The sequence below is a fragment of the Syngnathus typhle genome, linkage group LG10 (assembly GCF_033458585.1).
Source record: "Syngnathus typhle isolate RoL2023-S1 ecotype Sweden linkage group LG10, RoL_Styp_1.0, whole genome shotgun sequence".
Lineage (NCBI taxonomy): Eukaryota > Metazoa > Chordata > Actinopteri > Syngnathiformes > Syngnathidae > Syngnathus > Syngnathus typhle.
The window spans coordinates 13,255,143-13,273,045 of record NC_083747.1 but is presented as its reverse complement, the minus strand read 5'-3'; the positions used below and the strand labels follow the sequence as shown (position 1 = coordinate 13,273,045).

General features: G+C 46.6%; 1 protein-coding gene across 3 annotated transcripts in view; it reads right to left on the bottom strand.

The window, feature by feature from the left end:
- Positions 1-867: 867 nt before the first annotated feature.
- Positions 868-17,903, bottom strand: part of erfl3 (Ets2 repressor factor like 3) — a 41,764-nt gene continuing 24,728 nt past the window's right edge. For all 3 annotated transcript variants that reach the window (XM_061288523.1, XM_061288525.1, XM_061288524.1), the window contains exons 3-5: positions 8,443-8,558; positions 7,224-8,305; positions 868-6,999 (exon numbers count right to left, since the gene is read on the bottom strand). In XM_061288523.1, coding sequence (XP_061144507.1) covers positions 6,364-6,999; positions 7,224-8,305; positions 8,443-8,558 — 1,834 coding nt within the window. In that variant the 3' untranslated portion in view covers positions 868-6,363. The remainder of the gene's footprint in view (positions 7,000-7,223; positions 8,306-8,442; positions 8,559-17,903) is intronic.

The following is a 17,903-nucleotide window of genomic DNA, read 5'->3' as shown; positions in this document are numbered from 1 at the left end:
GCCCCCAAAGTGGCAGGCGGGCGTTTACCCAAAGACGACTGGGCTTCGACGTGGAGGTTGACGCCTCAAAGGTGAAACCTTTAGTCCACGTGGACTCTTTAGACGGAATGTATCTGTTAGTGCTTCTATAGATTTTTGTAGTACCAAAAAAAAGATCTATGTTCTACTACTGCTTACTTATTGCCAATGTATTGAAAAAAAGAGATCCTTAAAACATTGACTTGATTTTAGACCAAAAATGTAAACTATCTCTCTTTTTTTTTATTTTGAAGTTAGACTTTTGATTGTACTGTTTATTCAGGGTAGGTTTAAGTTGCTATTTATTTGTTAATTTATTTTGTTTGAATATTCTGGGATGGATGTGATGTTGTGCCCCTCCCCTGAACGTTCCTCTCGAAACCAAATAACCCCACCGAGGTTACGAGGACACGTTTGCTTTCCCTTGATGTTGCCATCGCTGGTGGTCCTCGGTTTACGACGGTTCCGGCGCACAAGCTTTCCACGTACTGAACGAGGTCACGCGGCAAAACAATTTGCACAGTCATCCCCGTGCTTTGTGTTTTACGTTTGTTTTATAGTGATGGCCTCCAAGTGTTTTTCATAGAAATCTTCACTGTCGTTTGACATTACAGTGTTAGCATTACATTTTGTGATTGACCACAGCGTAAAGTTTTCGGTCAGTGTCGTAAACCAAGGACCCCCACCACCACTGTAAATGATGTTAAAGTTAAAAAAATGATGAATCTTTTTGTACAGCTGAGCAAAAAGTTGACTTAGACGAGTTAAACGTTTTTCTCCACAGGGAGAAACTTTGAAAGCTTTACTGCTGCGTGACCAAAACGAAGCAAAACACGAGAAAGGAACCCGTTTTTAAATAACGTTTGTTACTCAGTTTCGTCCTTCAACCTTTCCTTTTGCTTTCTTGAACTTTTGTTGTTTTCCTTCATCCAGTGTTGGATGTCAAAGAGAGATAGTTCATCGTATACCTCATATTCTCCGATGATAAACCAAATAGATGAATGCTTTAAACAAAACGTGCACAGGGATGAGCGGTGGGAGGTGAGTCTGGCCAGGTGAGCAGCATGTTGCGCTGGTGCAAGTTAAAGAGTCCGATGTGATCACGTGCCTCTTTCACACTGAGATCCTGAAAAACCGGCGCATCGGCGGCTCCGGTATTAACAAAAAAAATCAGGCAATTACAAATTGTTTTTAGAATAAGAGTGAGTGTTGGTAGTAGGGCATTCCCCTTTCTTAAAATTGGAAGTTTGCTGAAATGAGTGAAGTCGTACTCCAGTCCCGGAGGTGGCAGTACTGCAAATTGCGTTTTACTCCGCAGCCAGCAAAGACACGATCCGAATACTCTTGAGCATCTCCCAATCAGATTAGGACGCCAGTGTTGTATGCGATACTTGACAGACGCAATTGCTGGATACGTGCATGGTCAGTGTTAGCCTTTATTTCGGCATTGCCCAAAGCGCCTGTAAAGTTAAAGTTAAGTTAAAGTCCTAATGATCGTCACACACATCTGGGTGTGGTGAAATTTGTCCTCTGCATTTAACCCATCCCCGTGTGATTTTGATCCATCCCTTTGGGGAGAGGGGAGCAGTGAGCCGCAGCGGTGCCGCGCTCAGGAATCATTTGGTGATCTAACCCCCCAATTCCAACCCTTAATGCTGAGTGCCAAGCAGGGAGGCAATGGATCCCATTTTTATAGTCTTTGGTATGACCCGGCCGGGGTTTGAACCCACAATCTGTCCAGTCTCAGGGCGGACACTCTACCACTAGGCCACTGAGCTGTAATCCTGCATCCGGTCCTGTTTCGCTCTTTGCTCTGATACTACCTACCAGCACTTGCGTCCCCCCATTCAAAAAGTATTCTGTCGCCAAAAATGTCTTTTCAAGTTTTGTTAATTTCTGCTCGGTGTGAGAGGGGCTTGGACTGATCCAGGCTCTCGTCAGCAACTCGTGCGAGCCCGGGCACCTCCCCCCTTGAAAAATCCCTTTGCACCATTGCTGTCCGCCTTGAGCTTTGAAGGCCGCCCTCTTCTCTTACCCGGGACGCTTCCATCCTTTCAGACACGGCTGCGATTTGCTTGCCAATCGAGCCCTAAATTAATCACAATTTCCGTAGCTTTCCGAATCAGAAAGCGACCCGGGGAACCGGGGAAGGGCGGCCGAACGGTCGCTAGGTGACACGTCCTCCGCAGAATCCCCGTCGGGCGTGGAGGTGAATTTCGGGCCACCTCGGGGTGAAGATAACCCCCATAGTGAATGATACCAAAGTCTACGCCCTGCTCCAGAGAACACGGCGCTCCTGCTTCCAGACGTCTATCTGACGCCGCTTCACCTCCGCCGGACTCCGGCAATTTCAGTCCCAGATTAAATAATTTGCCCTCCACCCCCATTTTTATTTTTTACAATTTAGATTTGCTAAATTTCTTTTGTTTTAGGGTAGCTTCAGCCTATTGCTACTGCTTTTATGTTAAAATAATGGTTTCTTTACATTTTAATCTTGTAAAATCTTGGACCCTTCCTTGAAAAAGTAGATCCTTTTAACATGATTAAAAGTGTTTCAGGCAATGAAAAGGAATGAAAGTGGTGGGAGAAAGCGAGATTAGCTAACTCGCACATTGCGGTTTCTCTCTGACCTCTATCATGGCTTTTCTTTTTCTGTCTTCTCCCAGTGCAGCTTTTGTCCACAGCTTTTTCACAAACGCACATCCCTAAACAAGTCCCAGATTTTAAAGTATCAAACCAAAGAGCTCCGACTTTATTGATTTTTCTCTCAAAACGTCTCACCTGGCGACCTGCCACTCATTTACAACCTCTGCTATCCAAAGGGAAATAATAATGATGCTAATGAAGATAATGATGAAATGTATATTTTTGACTATTTGTCATCATCTGAATTATGATGATCTTGACGACGATGATAATGAAGTTTCTCTTGGTATCTTTGTAGCTGTTCTGATTTTTTCTGCCAAAGTTAGCCCCACCCCATCCTCCGCCTCCTTTGACCCCGATTTCCGTGTGAGTGTTTGCGAGGTTTTTTTTCTTGGAGTGGTCATTTGCCAACTGCCTCGTTCATGTAGCTTTAATTGCCCCTGTCAATTGATGTGTATGGATGGATGGATGGATGACATCACCCCCGCAACATCCTATTGTGTCTTCCATCATGTCAGCCCAAACCCTTGTAGTAGCGAATTTGAGTGTTTATCTTGAAAAGAAAAACAAAAAAAAGAGTAACTCTGCTTGTTCATTGTACAGTGTTGTTCATTTTAAGTCATTTTTGTAACTGAACGTGTTTAATTCATGCAAATAAAAACAGGAAACAAAAACTGTACAGATGACCCCTGCTGCCCGCCGACTCTTGCCTTCTGCTTCTTCAGACCGCACCAAAAGCTGTGGGGCCACAATCGGACCACCGGAGGCCGCTAGAAGACTTAAAATAGGTAAATTTAGTTTTGTTTTATTCTGCAAATCCAATTAAAAAATATCAAAGTTTTTTCATTAGTTTTATGAATTACTTAACATTTATGGCAAAGCTAAATTAACTAAATTGAATCTAAGATAGATATTTGGCATTTTTTGTTTAATTGTATTTAAGACACAGCAAAAATATAGTGAGATAAATCTCATTTTCATGGTTACATTAACTCCGCAAATGTTCTGTAACGCTTATGTCAATATTTAGAGGGAACCATTCTCAGGAATGTAAGTACAGTACAGTAAATTATGTGTTAACTTCAGTTTACAAGTCTATCAAATTGAAAAGTGGGTTGCTCAAGTTATTGTTATTGACAAACAAGCTGGTAATTAAAACTCAGTCTGCCTGGCAGCTGAAGACCACTATTTGCATACAAGACAAACAAACGCACACATGAGCTTTTGTTTTGTCTTTTAACTGGTTTTAATTAACCCTGATTACATCTTAATTACAATTTTTTGGGGAGGCAGGGAAAAAAAACAACCCACAGGGAAGGGGGGGGGGGGTAGTGAGGACGATGACATTACGTCACGGGATCAACTCAGCTCATCTTATCTCCGTGTCAGAAGTGTTACGTAACAAGTTGGTAACATTTACACAAACAATAGTCCAAACGGTTTTTTTTTTTTGTCCTCAACGCAACCTCCCCCGAGGTAAAAACTATCAAATACAAATCTCAAAACAGTAAAAGAGGCTTCTGATGTACAGGGCAAAAAAGCTATGGAATAATAATAATTACAAGTGGAGGAGACTTTAGGAACAATATTAAGATCAGAAAAATAAACTTTAATCCTCTTGATTGAGAATCTTTGTGCTGCGTTAATTATTCTTTTGTTTAAAAGCGAGGAAAAGATGCTTTGGGTTAGGAAAAGTCAAGAATAAGGCGGCAGCGGTTACTTGCAACTTGTGTGTGCATATACTGTATGTGTGCGTGTGACATGCTCTCGCGCAGACACAGAGTACGCCAGAAGAATTCAATCACAGCGCTGCCTGGAGCTCTTATGGATCCGTCTGATCCCGCGCGCGTGCACCTCGATTGAGGACATGCGTCAGATGCTAATAATTAACCTCCTCAACACTTCACTTGCTGTCTTTTCGCCCTGAGCGGTACCACACACTGAGCTGCAAAGGTGACGCAGAACCCAATGACAGGTGTGGCCGGAAAATAAAGTAAAAGTCGAAACATGATTAAGTCATTCAACGTAAACTTAGTTTAGTCCCACACACCAGCGCAGTCATGGGACAGGACAGTAGAGGTGATACTGAAGAACACAAAGTTGAAAGGGACTGACTGCAAGTAGCAACGAGATCAAGCGTTTCACTAATAATCCAACACCAAATGGTCTTGCTCTCACCTTGAAGTGTTGAAAAAATGACTGAAAATTGAAGAAAACAAGATAAACCGTTTCATGAATTGCCCTAATCTAATTTTCTCTCTAGTCCAGTGGTTCTTAACCTTTTTAGAGTTACTGAACCGCACCAGTTTCATATGCGCTACACTGAACCCCTCTTTAGAGAAAAATAAGATTTTATTTTTTTAAATTGAAGACTGGAGCACAAAATGAGCCAAACATGGATATTACCTTGTTCAAAGAACAAAACTCACACAATGCATGAACTCACAACAAATTACATACCTGCAAATCAGTGTGACTTCTGCTGTTTTGCGAGACCAGTTCAGAAATGCGTCATCACGAATTTACACTATACGTCAGGTGTGTTTGGACCTCCGCAATGGAGGCTCTGCCGAATCCATGAGACAGACTCACCGAACCCCTAGGGTTCGATCGAACCCAGGTTAAGAACCACTGCTCTAGTCTGTGAGAGCATGTCAGTGTTCGTGTGTGTGTGTGCGCGTGCTGAGTTGAGCACTCGTGTATTTGTGTATGTTTTTTGATTTCTAGAGGAGCTCAGGCTGGTGAAGTGTGTCGAGCAAAGTTGTCGTTGGTCGTCAACGTGTAGGCCGGCTGGGGTAGGTGTTAAGCTATTCTCCGAGAGTGGACTGTAAGCAGAAGAAAGAAGGTCAGGCAGGACACAAGGGATTTCTGAGAGGACGGACGCCCGTTCTGTTTTGGCGACCGGCTTCCCTGACGCGAGCGGGCTGTTTTGAAGAACCACGACACCATGCGCTCCTGAAAAAAACCCTTTTCCCGTCTTTTCCTCATTATCCTGCCAAGAGAGGCAGTAAATGCAGGCACTTGTCATCGGCGCCTATTTACAGTGAGCAGGTTGGGAGAGGAAAAAGCCCTGAGGAACATGTGACAAGAGTTGGGAGCTGCGCTTTGGAGTGTGACTGGCCTTGGTAACCTTCCACGAGTGTGTCTGACTGCAGTCCATGCACGGCCCGTTTCCACCCGACGTTTCTTTTCCGTATGTCCGCTTTTTCTCTGCATTAGCACCTATTTGTCGGTTTTCTGCTGCGTTCTCCCCCATCACGTCAATCACAGGGCCATCGAAAAGTGACGCGCTAATAACCACAAGGACACCGCGCAATCTTAAAAGCCTTACGGCGGCCAACCGTTAGCATAACGGGAATTGGAACGGAACCGGTTTGAATGTGAGCGGTATTCATCCTTAACGCGAAGGGACAAAAAGGCTTTTCCGGTATGATATGCGTGTCGGTTTGGCCGTCCCATCTATCGGCTTTTATTATGCATACCACGGAACAAAACCGCTGGGTGGAAACGTGGCCTGACAGTCAGGGTTCCTGCGCTTTTGGAAGTACCTACTCCCAAATAATATGTCCCAGAAGAATCCTAATACCGAACTTGTCGGTGGGGCCTCTGTAAGATTAAGGCAGTGTTTGGGGTGGCCGGGCACAGAGGCTTTGGGGCGTACAGAGGAACCATTTGCACACCTCCGGCATCCAAATCCCATCAGCAGTCTTTGTTTTCCAGGGACAGCTGCGCCGTGGCACGATGCAGCTCGGCACTGGCCCGCCCACGCACTGGCAAGGGCGGCGCTATGGATCTCTGGTACGTCGACAGAGGGGGGCTGTCCCCGTGCCCGGGCCCTTCCTCCTCCGTGTCCATCTGGTCGTTGCCTCGACGGTCCCTTTGCCCCTGAGGGCGGACTTTCTTGTCGTCCGACTCCTCCTGTGAGGCCTCCAGGCGCTGGTCTTCGCTCCAGCGCCTCTTGAAGCGCAGCTTGAGGGGGATGCACTTGGTCTGAGGCGGCGCGTGCGGGGGAGGACTGGCGTCCACCGGCTCGCCGGGCTCCATCTTGAGGGCGGGCGGCCCGCGTTGCGAGGCCAAAAAGGGCATGAGGCCGGGCGGGGGAGGAGCGGGGGCTTTGAACACATCTTCGTCAAGATCTTCGTCGGGAAGGGGCGGGTGGGTGGCCGAGCCATTTGAGATGAGCTGCTGCTGTTGGAGGTGGCGGCGGTGGTTTGTGGCTCCGGAGAGGCGCTGTGCAAACAGCTCAAAGTATTCACTTCGGTCGTCGAGGTCTTCATCACTAATGTCAGTAACCTCCACCTCCTCTTCTGATTCGACGTCTGAAATTGGTTCCACCTGTAAAAAGAGGCAACACAATATTCAAGGTTCCTAGCCACGTCATACATTTAAAGTTCTCTGAACACAATACATTGTAATCATGAACTATCAGTTGCAGCGTGACAAGATGACATTCTGTCAAAAGGGATTTAATTTTACGGAAGACGTATGTACGAGGTCTTTGAAGTGTGGGGATGGGTTGGTGGTGTGTTGTACAACTAAATCAAGCAAAGGCCTCCTACCTTGATTTTAGGAAGGCCTGCACTGTTGAGGGACTGCGTTGAGGATGAGGCAGAGATGAGGCCCGAGCCGCTAGCTGAGCTCAGGTCACTGCTAAAGGACAGCGAGGAGCCCAGGCCGGACGTGGATGACATGGAGCCTGAGCCGGACGACAGCGAGCTCTGTCGAGCTTTGCCTTGTCCCTGCCCGTCTCTCTGCTTGCGGCCCAGCGGCGGCGGCTGCAGCTTGAACTTGAAAGGGGACACGTCCTCCCCCAGGTGGAGCGTGTGGTGCAAGGGGTGAGAATGGGTGTGTGGGTGGGCCGAGTGAGGTGGGTGCGGGTGGTGCTGGGCCGAGTGAGACAGTGAGGCGTGGTGGTGGTGCCGCTCACCTCCCCGTTCTCGCTCGGCTGCTCCTCGGTCGCCGCCCGGGTCCACCTTGTCGGCGGACGGCCGGTGAGGCTGTGGGATGACGATGTTGGGGTACTGCAGGAAAGCCCGGGGACTCAGCCCGTAGTTGTACACCGACTGGGTGTGAGCCTGAAGGTAGCGTTTCATGTCCTCGGGGTTGAAGGAGAAGTGGGAGCCCAGCATGGGTGAGAGAGTGGGTGAGGGAGTGTAAGCGAGGTGCGGTACGGGAGTCATGTTGAGAGCCGGGGACAGGGGCGGGGCCAGGAGGCCCGCCGCTCCCGGCCCGGGCAGGGGCGATACGGGGAAGGGGGACAAAGACTCCGGGTGGATACGGTGCCCGGCTGCGCCACGGGAGGCCGGGTGAGCGCCGAGATTGCCAGCTCCTCCGTAAATGCGGAACAGAGACTCGTGAGAGATGCGGGGGTGGATGAGGCTCCTGTAGCCGCAACTCCGCTCCAGCCTGTCCTCCCCGCCGCCCGGACCGCCCTCCTCTATCTCCGAATTGACAGAGGTTCCGTCGCTGCAGTCGCTGACGGAGCCGCGGGCCACCCGGCGGGCCACCGAGCTGTACAAGCCTCCGGGGCTGCGCAGGTCTTCGTTCGGGGAAAGAACTTCTGAGGGCGTGGAGGGAGGGAACCGGAAGTGCGTCCCCGCACCAGAGGGCACGGGCGGGGCACTCTGAGGTACGCCATTTCCTGGAGACAACCGAGATGAGGATATTAAAAAAAAAAAACAGAGCTTTCTCATCTAATCCGTCATCATCACGCCATCATATTGTGGGATTAGGAGGCACGTAAACAAGCGCACACAGCGCTCGGCTTTCCAGGCTTACCGGTGGAGCCCATGTCGATGAAGGGATAGTTGACCAACACCAGCTTGTTGAAGTTGAACTTGTAGGTGAAACGTTTGCCTTTGGTCTTGTGCAGGATTCGCTTGTTGTAGTAGTATCTGGTGTCAAACGGCAGCAGATGCAAGATTAGCCGCAGTAAAGCTATCAAAGTATCAACATAGGGCAGTTGGAACACCAATGCATGTTGAACCAAAGAATTTCAAACTCATTGGAAAGCAATTTCTACGAGGACAGTTAAGCAACATTTTGATGGACATACAACAAGTGTAGCAATGCAAAGTGCTGCTTCAAGGCCAGATTACAACACAACAGTGCGTGCACCAGGTTAGTTCATTTCTTGGCCCTAAATTGCAGTCAAGCGGCGTCCACACCACATACCAACGTACAATTTATCAAGAACAATCGTCAGGACACGGTCCAATTATATAGACACAGCCAGTGGAACCAAATATCCCCGGAAGAGTCGCAAAAAGGACCACATTTACCTGCCCACGCACTGGAAAAGCATGGCACCGAATATTTGGGAGCAGCTCAGCAAGCCTTCAACTGAAACGAGGCCTGAGCACACCTTTTGGTGAATCCAAAGACGCAGCTGCTAGGAAAATAAAGATGTAAAGCGATTCCAACTTGTTCTACTCCAAAGGATTTTACTACAGCCTGTCAAGAATCTTCAAGGAAATCAGTAAACAACGAATAAGACTTGAGTTGTCCTTTGCGTTGTTCAACAATTCATCGGGCAGTGGCCGTCTTCATGGACACGCGCGAGTTTGTTGATTCAGGAAATGGACTGTACGGATGCTGTTGTTGAGCATGTAGCGGTGGCTTTTGTTGAAATTTCATCCGCTTGCATTTCATCTCTCCCCACCTGCCAGTGAAAGACGATCTTTGTCTTGCACAGCACACAATCAAACGCATGCTTTAATAAGCGTGCATATGAGCAAGTGTTGCGTGACACCCGCAAAAGAGAAGGCAGCGCTGACAACAGGGTGCAATGGCAACAGGTTGATGAGAAGCAGCGGACGGACGCAGCCCGAGGCCCTCTGAGGCGTGTGCGTGTTACTCGTAGGATGCAAACATTCCGCTCTTCGTGTTGCGGCACGGAGTCAGCTCTTTATGTAACGCCCAAGCAAAGCCACTCATAATTTGGTCCATCTTTCTTTGTTTACGTAACCTCCATTCACTGTTGTTGTTTTTATTTCCCCCCCGTGATTTGCGAGCGTTCCCTCTCCCATGGCCACTGCGGGCATTTTCATTAACTTTTGTTCAGCTCCATCTCTTTATGTAACACCGCTAGCTTTCTTCGTCTGCTTTACGTAAGCTTTCTGACGGGGACGGCTTTGAGTGAAGTCTCCGTGCGGCGCTGCGTGCGGCGCTGCACATCTACTCCCTTTGCTGTGTCAGAGCAACACGTCTGGCTCAGTTCAGTCCAGCCTTCGGGCGACGCGGGTGAGTTAATGACAGCCCGGCGTTGCATCTATCATGACACCATCTTCAGCCTGTCACTTTTTCAAGCCCGACCAAACGCATGCTACAACCCATCGATTCGCTCGCCCACACGAGTGTGCGGTAAAGCTCCGCCTCTTCTGCCGGTTGGTGGGAGTCATGAGGCATTAAGTTGCCTCGACATTTAAAGTTTGGATTTTTGAATGAGTGAAAATCTTGAAATCGGGGACCCTTGTTTTGTTCAAAATAGATCAATGCAGCCAGTACATGGGTGCACAAGGAAGTGCATCAGTCACCAACCAAAGTGCACAGTCCTCTTATTGTTTTATTTATTGCAGTTTGGAAAGACAATGAAACCGATCGTGAAGTCTAAAAGGCGTTTTGTGCGGTCAGAAAAGCCCCGCCGGCGTCAATGTAGACTTTGATGTGGCTAACGGGCCAACCCTTTTCATCAATTTATAGCGTCATAAGCGATCATTTTTGCAATTGCATGAATTAGTGATTTGAACATGATTGGTACATGACGCTATATTGTACGATAACAACACCATCTGTGAATTATGCGATGTTTAGTAGCAAGAGAGCTTTTTCCTAGTTTGCCCCTACCCCCAAAAACACTGCTATGGTGGGGGAACACAATCCAAAAGGCAGTGTCTTCGCCATCTCGGTTGCATCGGAGCGAGACGACTTATTTGAAGCTGCAGCGCCCGAGGCTGCGTAGCGAGCACGTGGTCAATCGCTGGCTTCCTGCCCCCCCCCCCCCTCCTGCGCCATCATGCGGGCAGACGCTCTTTGAAGAGCATTTGAACTCACTTCAAAAGAGAAGAAAGAGATTCTTGGCGTGCTCGCCGCTCGAGTCGCCGCCCCGATCCATCGGGATGGATCCACAGGTGTTCTTGGCCCCAGACCCAAACGTCATCCGAGAAAATGTCTTGATTGTCACCAAAATTCTGACCAAAAGTCAGCTCTGGCAGATGCGCCATTTTCCCTTTTTTGTTCTTTTTTACACGTAACAAACCACAGTTCATGTTGAACTTCCAGTCCTGTGATCAAGAGAAAATGATTTCAAAATTTAATGGATGGGAACTAAGTTTGTCAGTCCAAACAAATTAGAGGCTGATCGGCATCCGGTGAAGGGTGTTGCACCTTCAGTGATATTCCGGAACAACTGCCTGATTCACAACTGCTCGTTTCCTCAAAGTGGTTGGGCTTGCGCTGAGGGCTGATCGCTGCCTCTCAATTCTGCTCTGGTTTTTAAACATGCCAGCATACTTCTTCAGCAAAGTTCCCTTTTCCAGCAAGACGCGCCTGAGCGCACCACAAACGCACACACACAAAAGGCCTTGTGGAAGCCACCGGCCGGTGAGCGAGCGTATGCACCGGCTCGGGCTTTGCCCATTGTTGCTCCAACTGTAACAGAAAGTCCCGATTACAAGAGCAGGCCAACTCATTTTATGCTGCTTTCGCACGCACGCCAAACTCAGGTATGATGAACGCGTGAATTTTTGTCTGAGTCATCAACGAACATTGAGTGTTTCACCTGAAATAAGGGGCGATGCTGGCTTGCTGTGTGTGCGGTGTCACGTGCTGTGTGTGAGTGAAGGGTGTTTGTAGCCATAGCCTTGGGCGTTTCCTTGCCCTTGAATGGACTGCCAAAACGATTCCTAACAAGTTCCTAACAGAACAAGGATGGGGCAAAGGAGACCGGGGGACAAAGAAACCAATCAGATGGCCCGGACCCACGCACTGTGGATGACGGCAAGCGAGATAGCTTATCTCGTTGCCGCACTTGCGTTTACTAGCGGCTCGTCGCCATCTCCATGAGTACTGTTGCGTTTGTTCAAGATGTCCGTCGTTGAGCAAGGAAAACAAAGATGTGGAGTAATATGTGGTTCTTTATTTGCAAGATCTTGGATTGTTCTACGGCAGTCAGTACACAATGCACTTCACCAGATGAAAACAACAACGTCAGACTCCAGCTCAGAAGGTTTTATACTGTCCGCAAGCAGGAATACGGAAGAGAAGAAAAGGGAGGGGAAAAGAAGGAAAAACATCCTCATAGGCAGACATTTGTTCTATTATCACCTGAATGTCTTGTTATCTACTGAATGTTTTATATCTATGTGTCATGGCGTTAACGAGCTGTACCTTATGTGTAATGGAAAAGTTACCAAGCTGTGTGTGCCGTATCTGTGCTCTGATTGAGCAACTATGTTTGTATAAATTAATAAGAGTATTTACACATTGCTGTTGCTCCCTCTTCAGTCCAAACTACAAAAGTATTAAAAGTTAGCGGACTTACATTGTATGTTTGTACGTATGTTTTGGAATACTCACGACGTCGTCCGAACGATAGATTACATGCAGAACTGCAACGTGACACAAACGTCGAACGTAGCTCTTAGCTAACATGCAGAAGGTAGTGCGCTCTAAACTCTAAGGCAGGCGTATACGAACTGGACCAGCAGATCATCACATTTCAAACCTGTTTTAGAAACTTTTACAGACTGTAAAAATCCACATTATAGTTACGTGCCCGTGTATTCCGTGTGTGTTGTGTGTGTGTGTGTGTGTGTGTGTGTGTGTGTGTGCGTGTGTGTGTGCGTGTGCGTGTGTGTGTGTGTGCGCGCGCGTGCGTGCGTGCGTGCGTGGAGTGTGTGGGGGGTCACTTCTTCACGACTGTTCAGTGCGTTTAATAACCATAATTGTGCAACAGGATTCCTACTGGGCTGGTGTAACGTCCCTGTTTGCTCAGGGAAAATACAAATTTCCATGTGGACAGAAGCCTGGAGCCAGAAGATGGAGAGCAACGCTGAACAACATTAAACAATGTCCTCTGACACTACTTCCTGATCAAAGTGCCTGCAAACTGGACATAACTGAGAAAAGATCCCCTCCAAATGCGTCTAACATGAGGTAACTTATGACATCCCCTGCGTCCTCCCAGACCTAGTCCTCCTCCGGCCCTCATGGACCCTCCCAGGTTGGTTTGCCACCACGAGGCACCTTCGTGCAATTCCAGGGCTGGTCCTCTCCACTCAGCAGGCACCCGCAGCACATTATTCGAAGAGACCACCTCCACCACCCTCACCATAAAGTGGGCTTCCCCACCAGGCAGGTCCAGAAGTACCAGATCCCCTCAGTTTCCATCAATGGAGGCTACGGAAATTAAACCTTGCGGACCAAGAGCGAGATCGAAGAGGTAAGCCACAAAAGAAACGACAGAGGAAAGAGGTGTATCACTATAGTAAGTTGTGTGGGAAGCCAAAAAGCAAAGCAACTGGAGATTCACAACTGCGTCTGGACAGAGCTTTGAGGAGTGGAAAAGCTCTTTGCAAGTGTTTGTGTTCAATACTTGTGTTGGTTTCTACTCTGTATAGAAATTTGTATTTACTGATTGTTGATATTTTTTCTCTCTGTGATGCTTTATAAAAATACCGTAATTTTCGGACTATAATTCGCGGGGTTTTTTCATAGTTTGGGTGGGGGGGCGACTTATACTCAGGAGCGACTTGTATATGTTTTTTTCACAAATTTTTACTTGATCATTAACACATCACTTACTTACAAGTATAGTTGACCACTTCACATGTTATTTTTAGTATAGTTGAACACTTCACATGCTTTGAGATCTTTATCTTGAACATATTCAAAACATGAAAAATTGAGAGAAAAAATCAAATAAAGTAATTACACTTTAAAGCGCCATATCCTCTGGACATGTCCTCTGTCACAAGGATAACATAAAGGACGAGAAATTTGATCGATGGATTTAATGATTTGGAGTGACACAAATGGTTTGCTAATATTGTTGTTTATGTGATAGTTATTTAAAATGTAGTTTATAGGGGTGTAACGATTCATCGATACACATCGATTAATCGATATAATGCTCTACGATTTATTGGCATCGATGCTAAACGTAAATATCGATTTATATCGCCGTGTTTGACCTCGGACATTAGACGCGACTTTATTTTGAAATCCAGTTCATTGTTGCTTGCTTCCTCTTTCCGGGAGCAGTGCGCGCGGCGTTGTTGTGTTGTGAGCAGAGCAGGCACGTGAAAGGGGAGTCGACAACTAGTACGCGGCTCCTGGGCTGGTGCTATGGCTAGTGTCCAAAAGGACGAGGAAATTTGCTCCCCTTTAGGCTTCAAGTCATTCGTTTGGAAGCACTTTGGATTCCAAAGAAAAGATGGCTCAACGGACAAGACACGTGCAGTTTGTAAATCCTGCCATGCGGTGATCAAATATTCAGGGAGCACAAATCTCGCCGCACATTTACAGAAAAAACATGACATCAAAGTTTAGTGTTAAAATAAGCACTTTGTGTACTACAATACTCTTGTTATTTCCTAAATAAAGAGTTTGCAGTACCTTGTTGATTTTGCGTATGAATTGTTATAAATCAGGATATTGTTCTATATTTTTTATAAAAAAAAAAATCGATCGTAGAGCACTATATCGTGATATATTGTGAATGAATCGCAGCAGGCTTTAAGATATCGGCAAACATCGTATCGTACTTCTTTGTATCGATATGATATCGTATCGTGACAAAACCCGCGATTTTCACCCCTAGTAGTTTATATATCATTGTATGGGCCTGTGGAATCATTTGAACTGCGGCGCGGCACACGGCATTGTTGACAAAGATGGATTTAATGAATTGGAGTGACACAGATGGTTTTATAAACCTGTTATTTATGTACCGTATTTTCCGCACTATTAGGCGCACCGGATTATAAGGCGCACCTTCAATGAACGGCCCATTTTAAAACTTTGTCCATATATAAAGCGCACCGGATTATGAGGCGCATAAAATAGAAGCTATACTGCAACAAATTGAGGTTGACTAGGGTTGCGGTATGCATCCACTAGCCAATAACCAACGAGCCCTCTGTAAACAATCGCGTTTCTCAAACGATCTCCTATAAAATGATCGGAACTGACTAAAGTTCGATCTAACGCATTGGTACTAGTTACCTATGTTTCCCTTCCATATCGATCGGTAGATTTACTTGAAACATTAACAGAGCAGCCTATTTTGACATGAAATAGCCTGGTGCGTATAGCAGTTATCGTTATAGCATTAGCCATCCACAAATTCCCATGATCCTCAGCTCGCAATCTCCCATGAGCCTCAGCAAAGTGTAAACAATCGCGTTTCTCAAACAATCTCCTATAAAATGATCGGAACTGACTAAAGTTCAATCTAACGCTTTGGTACTGCTTACCTATGTTTCCCTTCCATATCAATCCGTAAATTTACTCGAAACATTAACGGAGCAGCCTATTTTGAAATGAAATAGCCTCGCGGGTACAACAGCTATTCGGTGACGCCCCCTGACTACATTGGCGTAATGTTGGGAAGCGATGCGACCTTGTAATTTACTAGTCGTACTAAAACGTACTGAAACATTTTGGCAGAGCACTGTGTACAACCAGTATGGATCAACAAATTCATCAATTGATCCATATATAAGGCGCTCTACATTATAAGGCGCACTGTGTTTTTTTTAGTAAAATGTACGTTTTTAGGTGCGCCTAATAGTGCGGAAAATACGGTAATAGTTTTTTTTAAATAACTGAATGTTACGTCAGGCTCGTTCTCAGCTCCTCGTTTGTGTTTGTCACGTTAGTATACCGTAACGTTTAGCCTGCTGTTGCTAGTTCATGTCTGTTCTTGGTGTTGGATTTTGTCAAATAAATTGCCCCCCAAAATGCGACTTACATATAGAGATGCACCGATCCGACTTTTTCAGTTTCGATACCGATACCGATGCCGTGGCTTTGCGTATCGGTCGATACCCGATACCGATCCGATATTATGGTTGACTTAACAAGCTACATAACTCTACATGTGGAACAGAAAAGACCAAAGGCAATGGCATCAGGCAGACTACACAGTTCTTTGCTCTAAATTAGGGGTGTCCAAACTAACGGTCCAGTTTTTATTGGCCCGCAGCAAATTCTGAAAACATAATTGAATATGGCCCGCACAAGAAGCTTGAGCTCAGCTTCTCAGTTTCCAGACTAGATGGAGCCCGCCACACAAAGCGTTTAACGTCCCATTAACACCCCCCCCCGGAAGAGAAGCGAACACGCAGCGTTTGACATCCGATTAGCCTCCCCCCCCCCCCCCCCCCATTCGGGAGAGAAGTGAACGCGCAGCCTTTGACGTCCCATTAGCAACCCGAAGAGAAGCGAACGCGCAGGGTTTGACGTCCGCTTAGCAACACGGGGAAGAGAAGCGAACGTTCGCTCCATGTTTGCGTTTGTTTAGAAAACTCTCGTGGCATGCGGCACACGTGCTGCTGACGTATGACGTAGCCCGCGTCCTAATAGATTAAGGATCGGCTCACAGATCGGCTGCATTTTCCGATACCCGATCCATCTATTTTGTTGATATCGGGCCCGATATCCGATCCAGATATCGGATCGGTGCATCTCTACTTACATATATATGTTTTTTTTCACATTTTTGGGCATTTTATGGCTGGTGCGACTTATACTCCGGAGCGACTTATAGTCCGAAAATTACGGTAATTATTTGTGTTTATCAAAGTGCTATACTTCATCCATTCATTTTCTGAACTGCTTAGTCCCCACGGGGGTCGCGGGTGTGCTGGAGCCTATCCCAGCCGTCATCGGGCAGTAGGGGGGGACACCCTGAACCAGTTGCCAGCCAATCGCAGGGCACACAGAGACAAACAACCATTTGCACTCGCACTCACACCTAGGGACAATTTGGAGTGCTCAATCGGCCTACCAAGCATGTTTTGGGGATTTGGGAGAAAACCGGAGTGCCCGGAGAAAACCCACAAACAAAGCCGCTAATGATGGACCCCGGTAGTACGTGGGGTCCTTCGTCATCCCAATCTTTGTCCTTTATGTAAACAACCGCCACGCCACACCGCTTGAAATTCTTGAAATTCACTTGAAATTCAAATTACAGTAATTTCTTGCTACATAATTTTTTTTGGGGGGGGGGGGATTTTTTGAAAAAAAAAAAACCATATATAAGTCGCTCCTTATTATAAGTCGCCCCCCCACCCAAACTAGGAAAAAAAACGCGACTTGTAGTCAGAAAATTACGGTATTTAAAAAGTGATTTGTACTTATGAATTATTTCAAGTTAAACTAAACTAAAGGGGGAAACATTAAGTATAGTAGCTGTTGAAACTCAAAAAATAAATAAAATAAACCCAACAAAAAAATAATGCACTCATTCTTTGGGGTGGTGGATACCAGGTGCAAATCCTGGCAAGAATATGCACTTTGTTGGTTAGACTAATACTTCGTTTAAAATAAAAATAAAAACATGATAGACATACAATGTCACATGGGGACAACATTGCAAACTCCACACTGAGGATCAAAACCTGCCTGCGCCGGGCCTCGAACCCCTGACCTTTACTCTCTCTCTCTCTGTCTCTGTTTCTCTTGGTGACGGTTAGGTTATGCTGATCACATGTCCTGCAAATGTTGACATGTACTCTGGCGTGTGTGTAAGTGAGGAGCGCATAAAACCCGTATTCAGTCAGAATAATGCAGCGCGCACACACAATGGGAAGCTCACATGCACGTGGGCCGCCAGCCTTGAACTTTGCTGCCACATTGGCCTCGTGACCCGCGACTGGCCGGATGAGTTGAAGTGGGTGCGTTTCCTGTAGGCCATTGCGCGGACGCAGTCGCTGGGCTGACGTGGACGCACGCTTCTGTTGCAACGTCTTTTTGCAAAGTGCCAACTTCAAAAGTTGCAAAAGCAGAGTGAGTCGTCTTGAAAAATTGGCTTGTCGAAGATAAGGGATGCATTTTTTCCCTCCCCAAAAACGTTTCAATGCTACTTGACACGATTTCTTACAGGAAAATGTATCTCGTCCTCAACCTTGGGGGTTAGACTCACCATTTTCTATTTTACTTGATTCCGCTTTTTAGTTTGTTTATCAAGTGGCGGCCGCTCGATTCCACTTGACAATGATGCCGACGTGAGACAG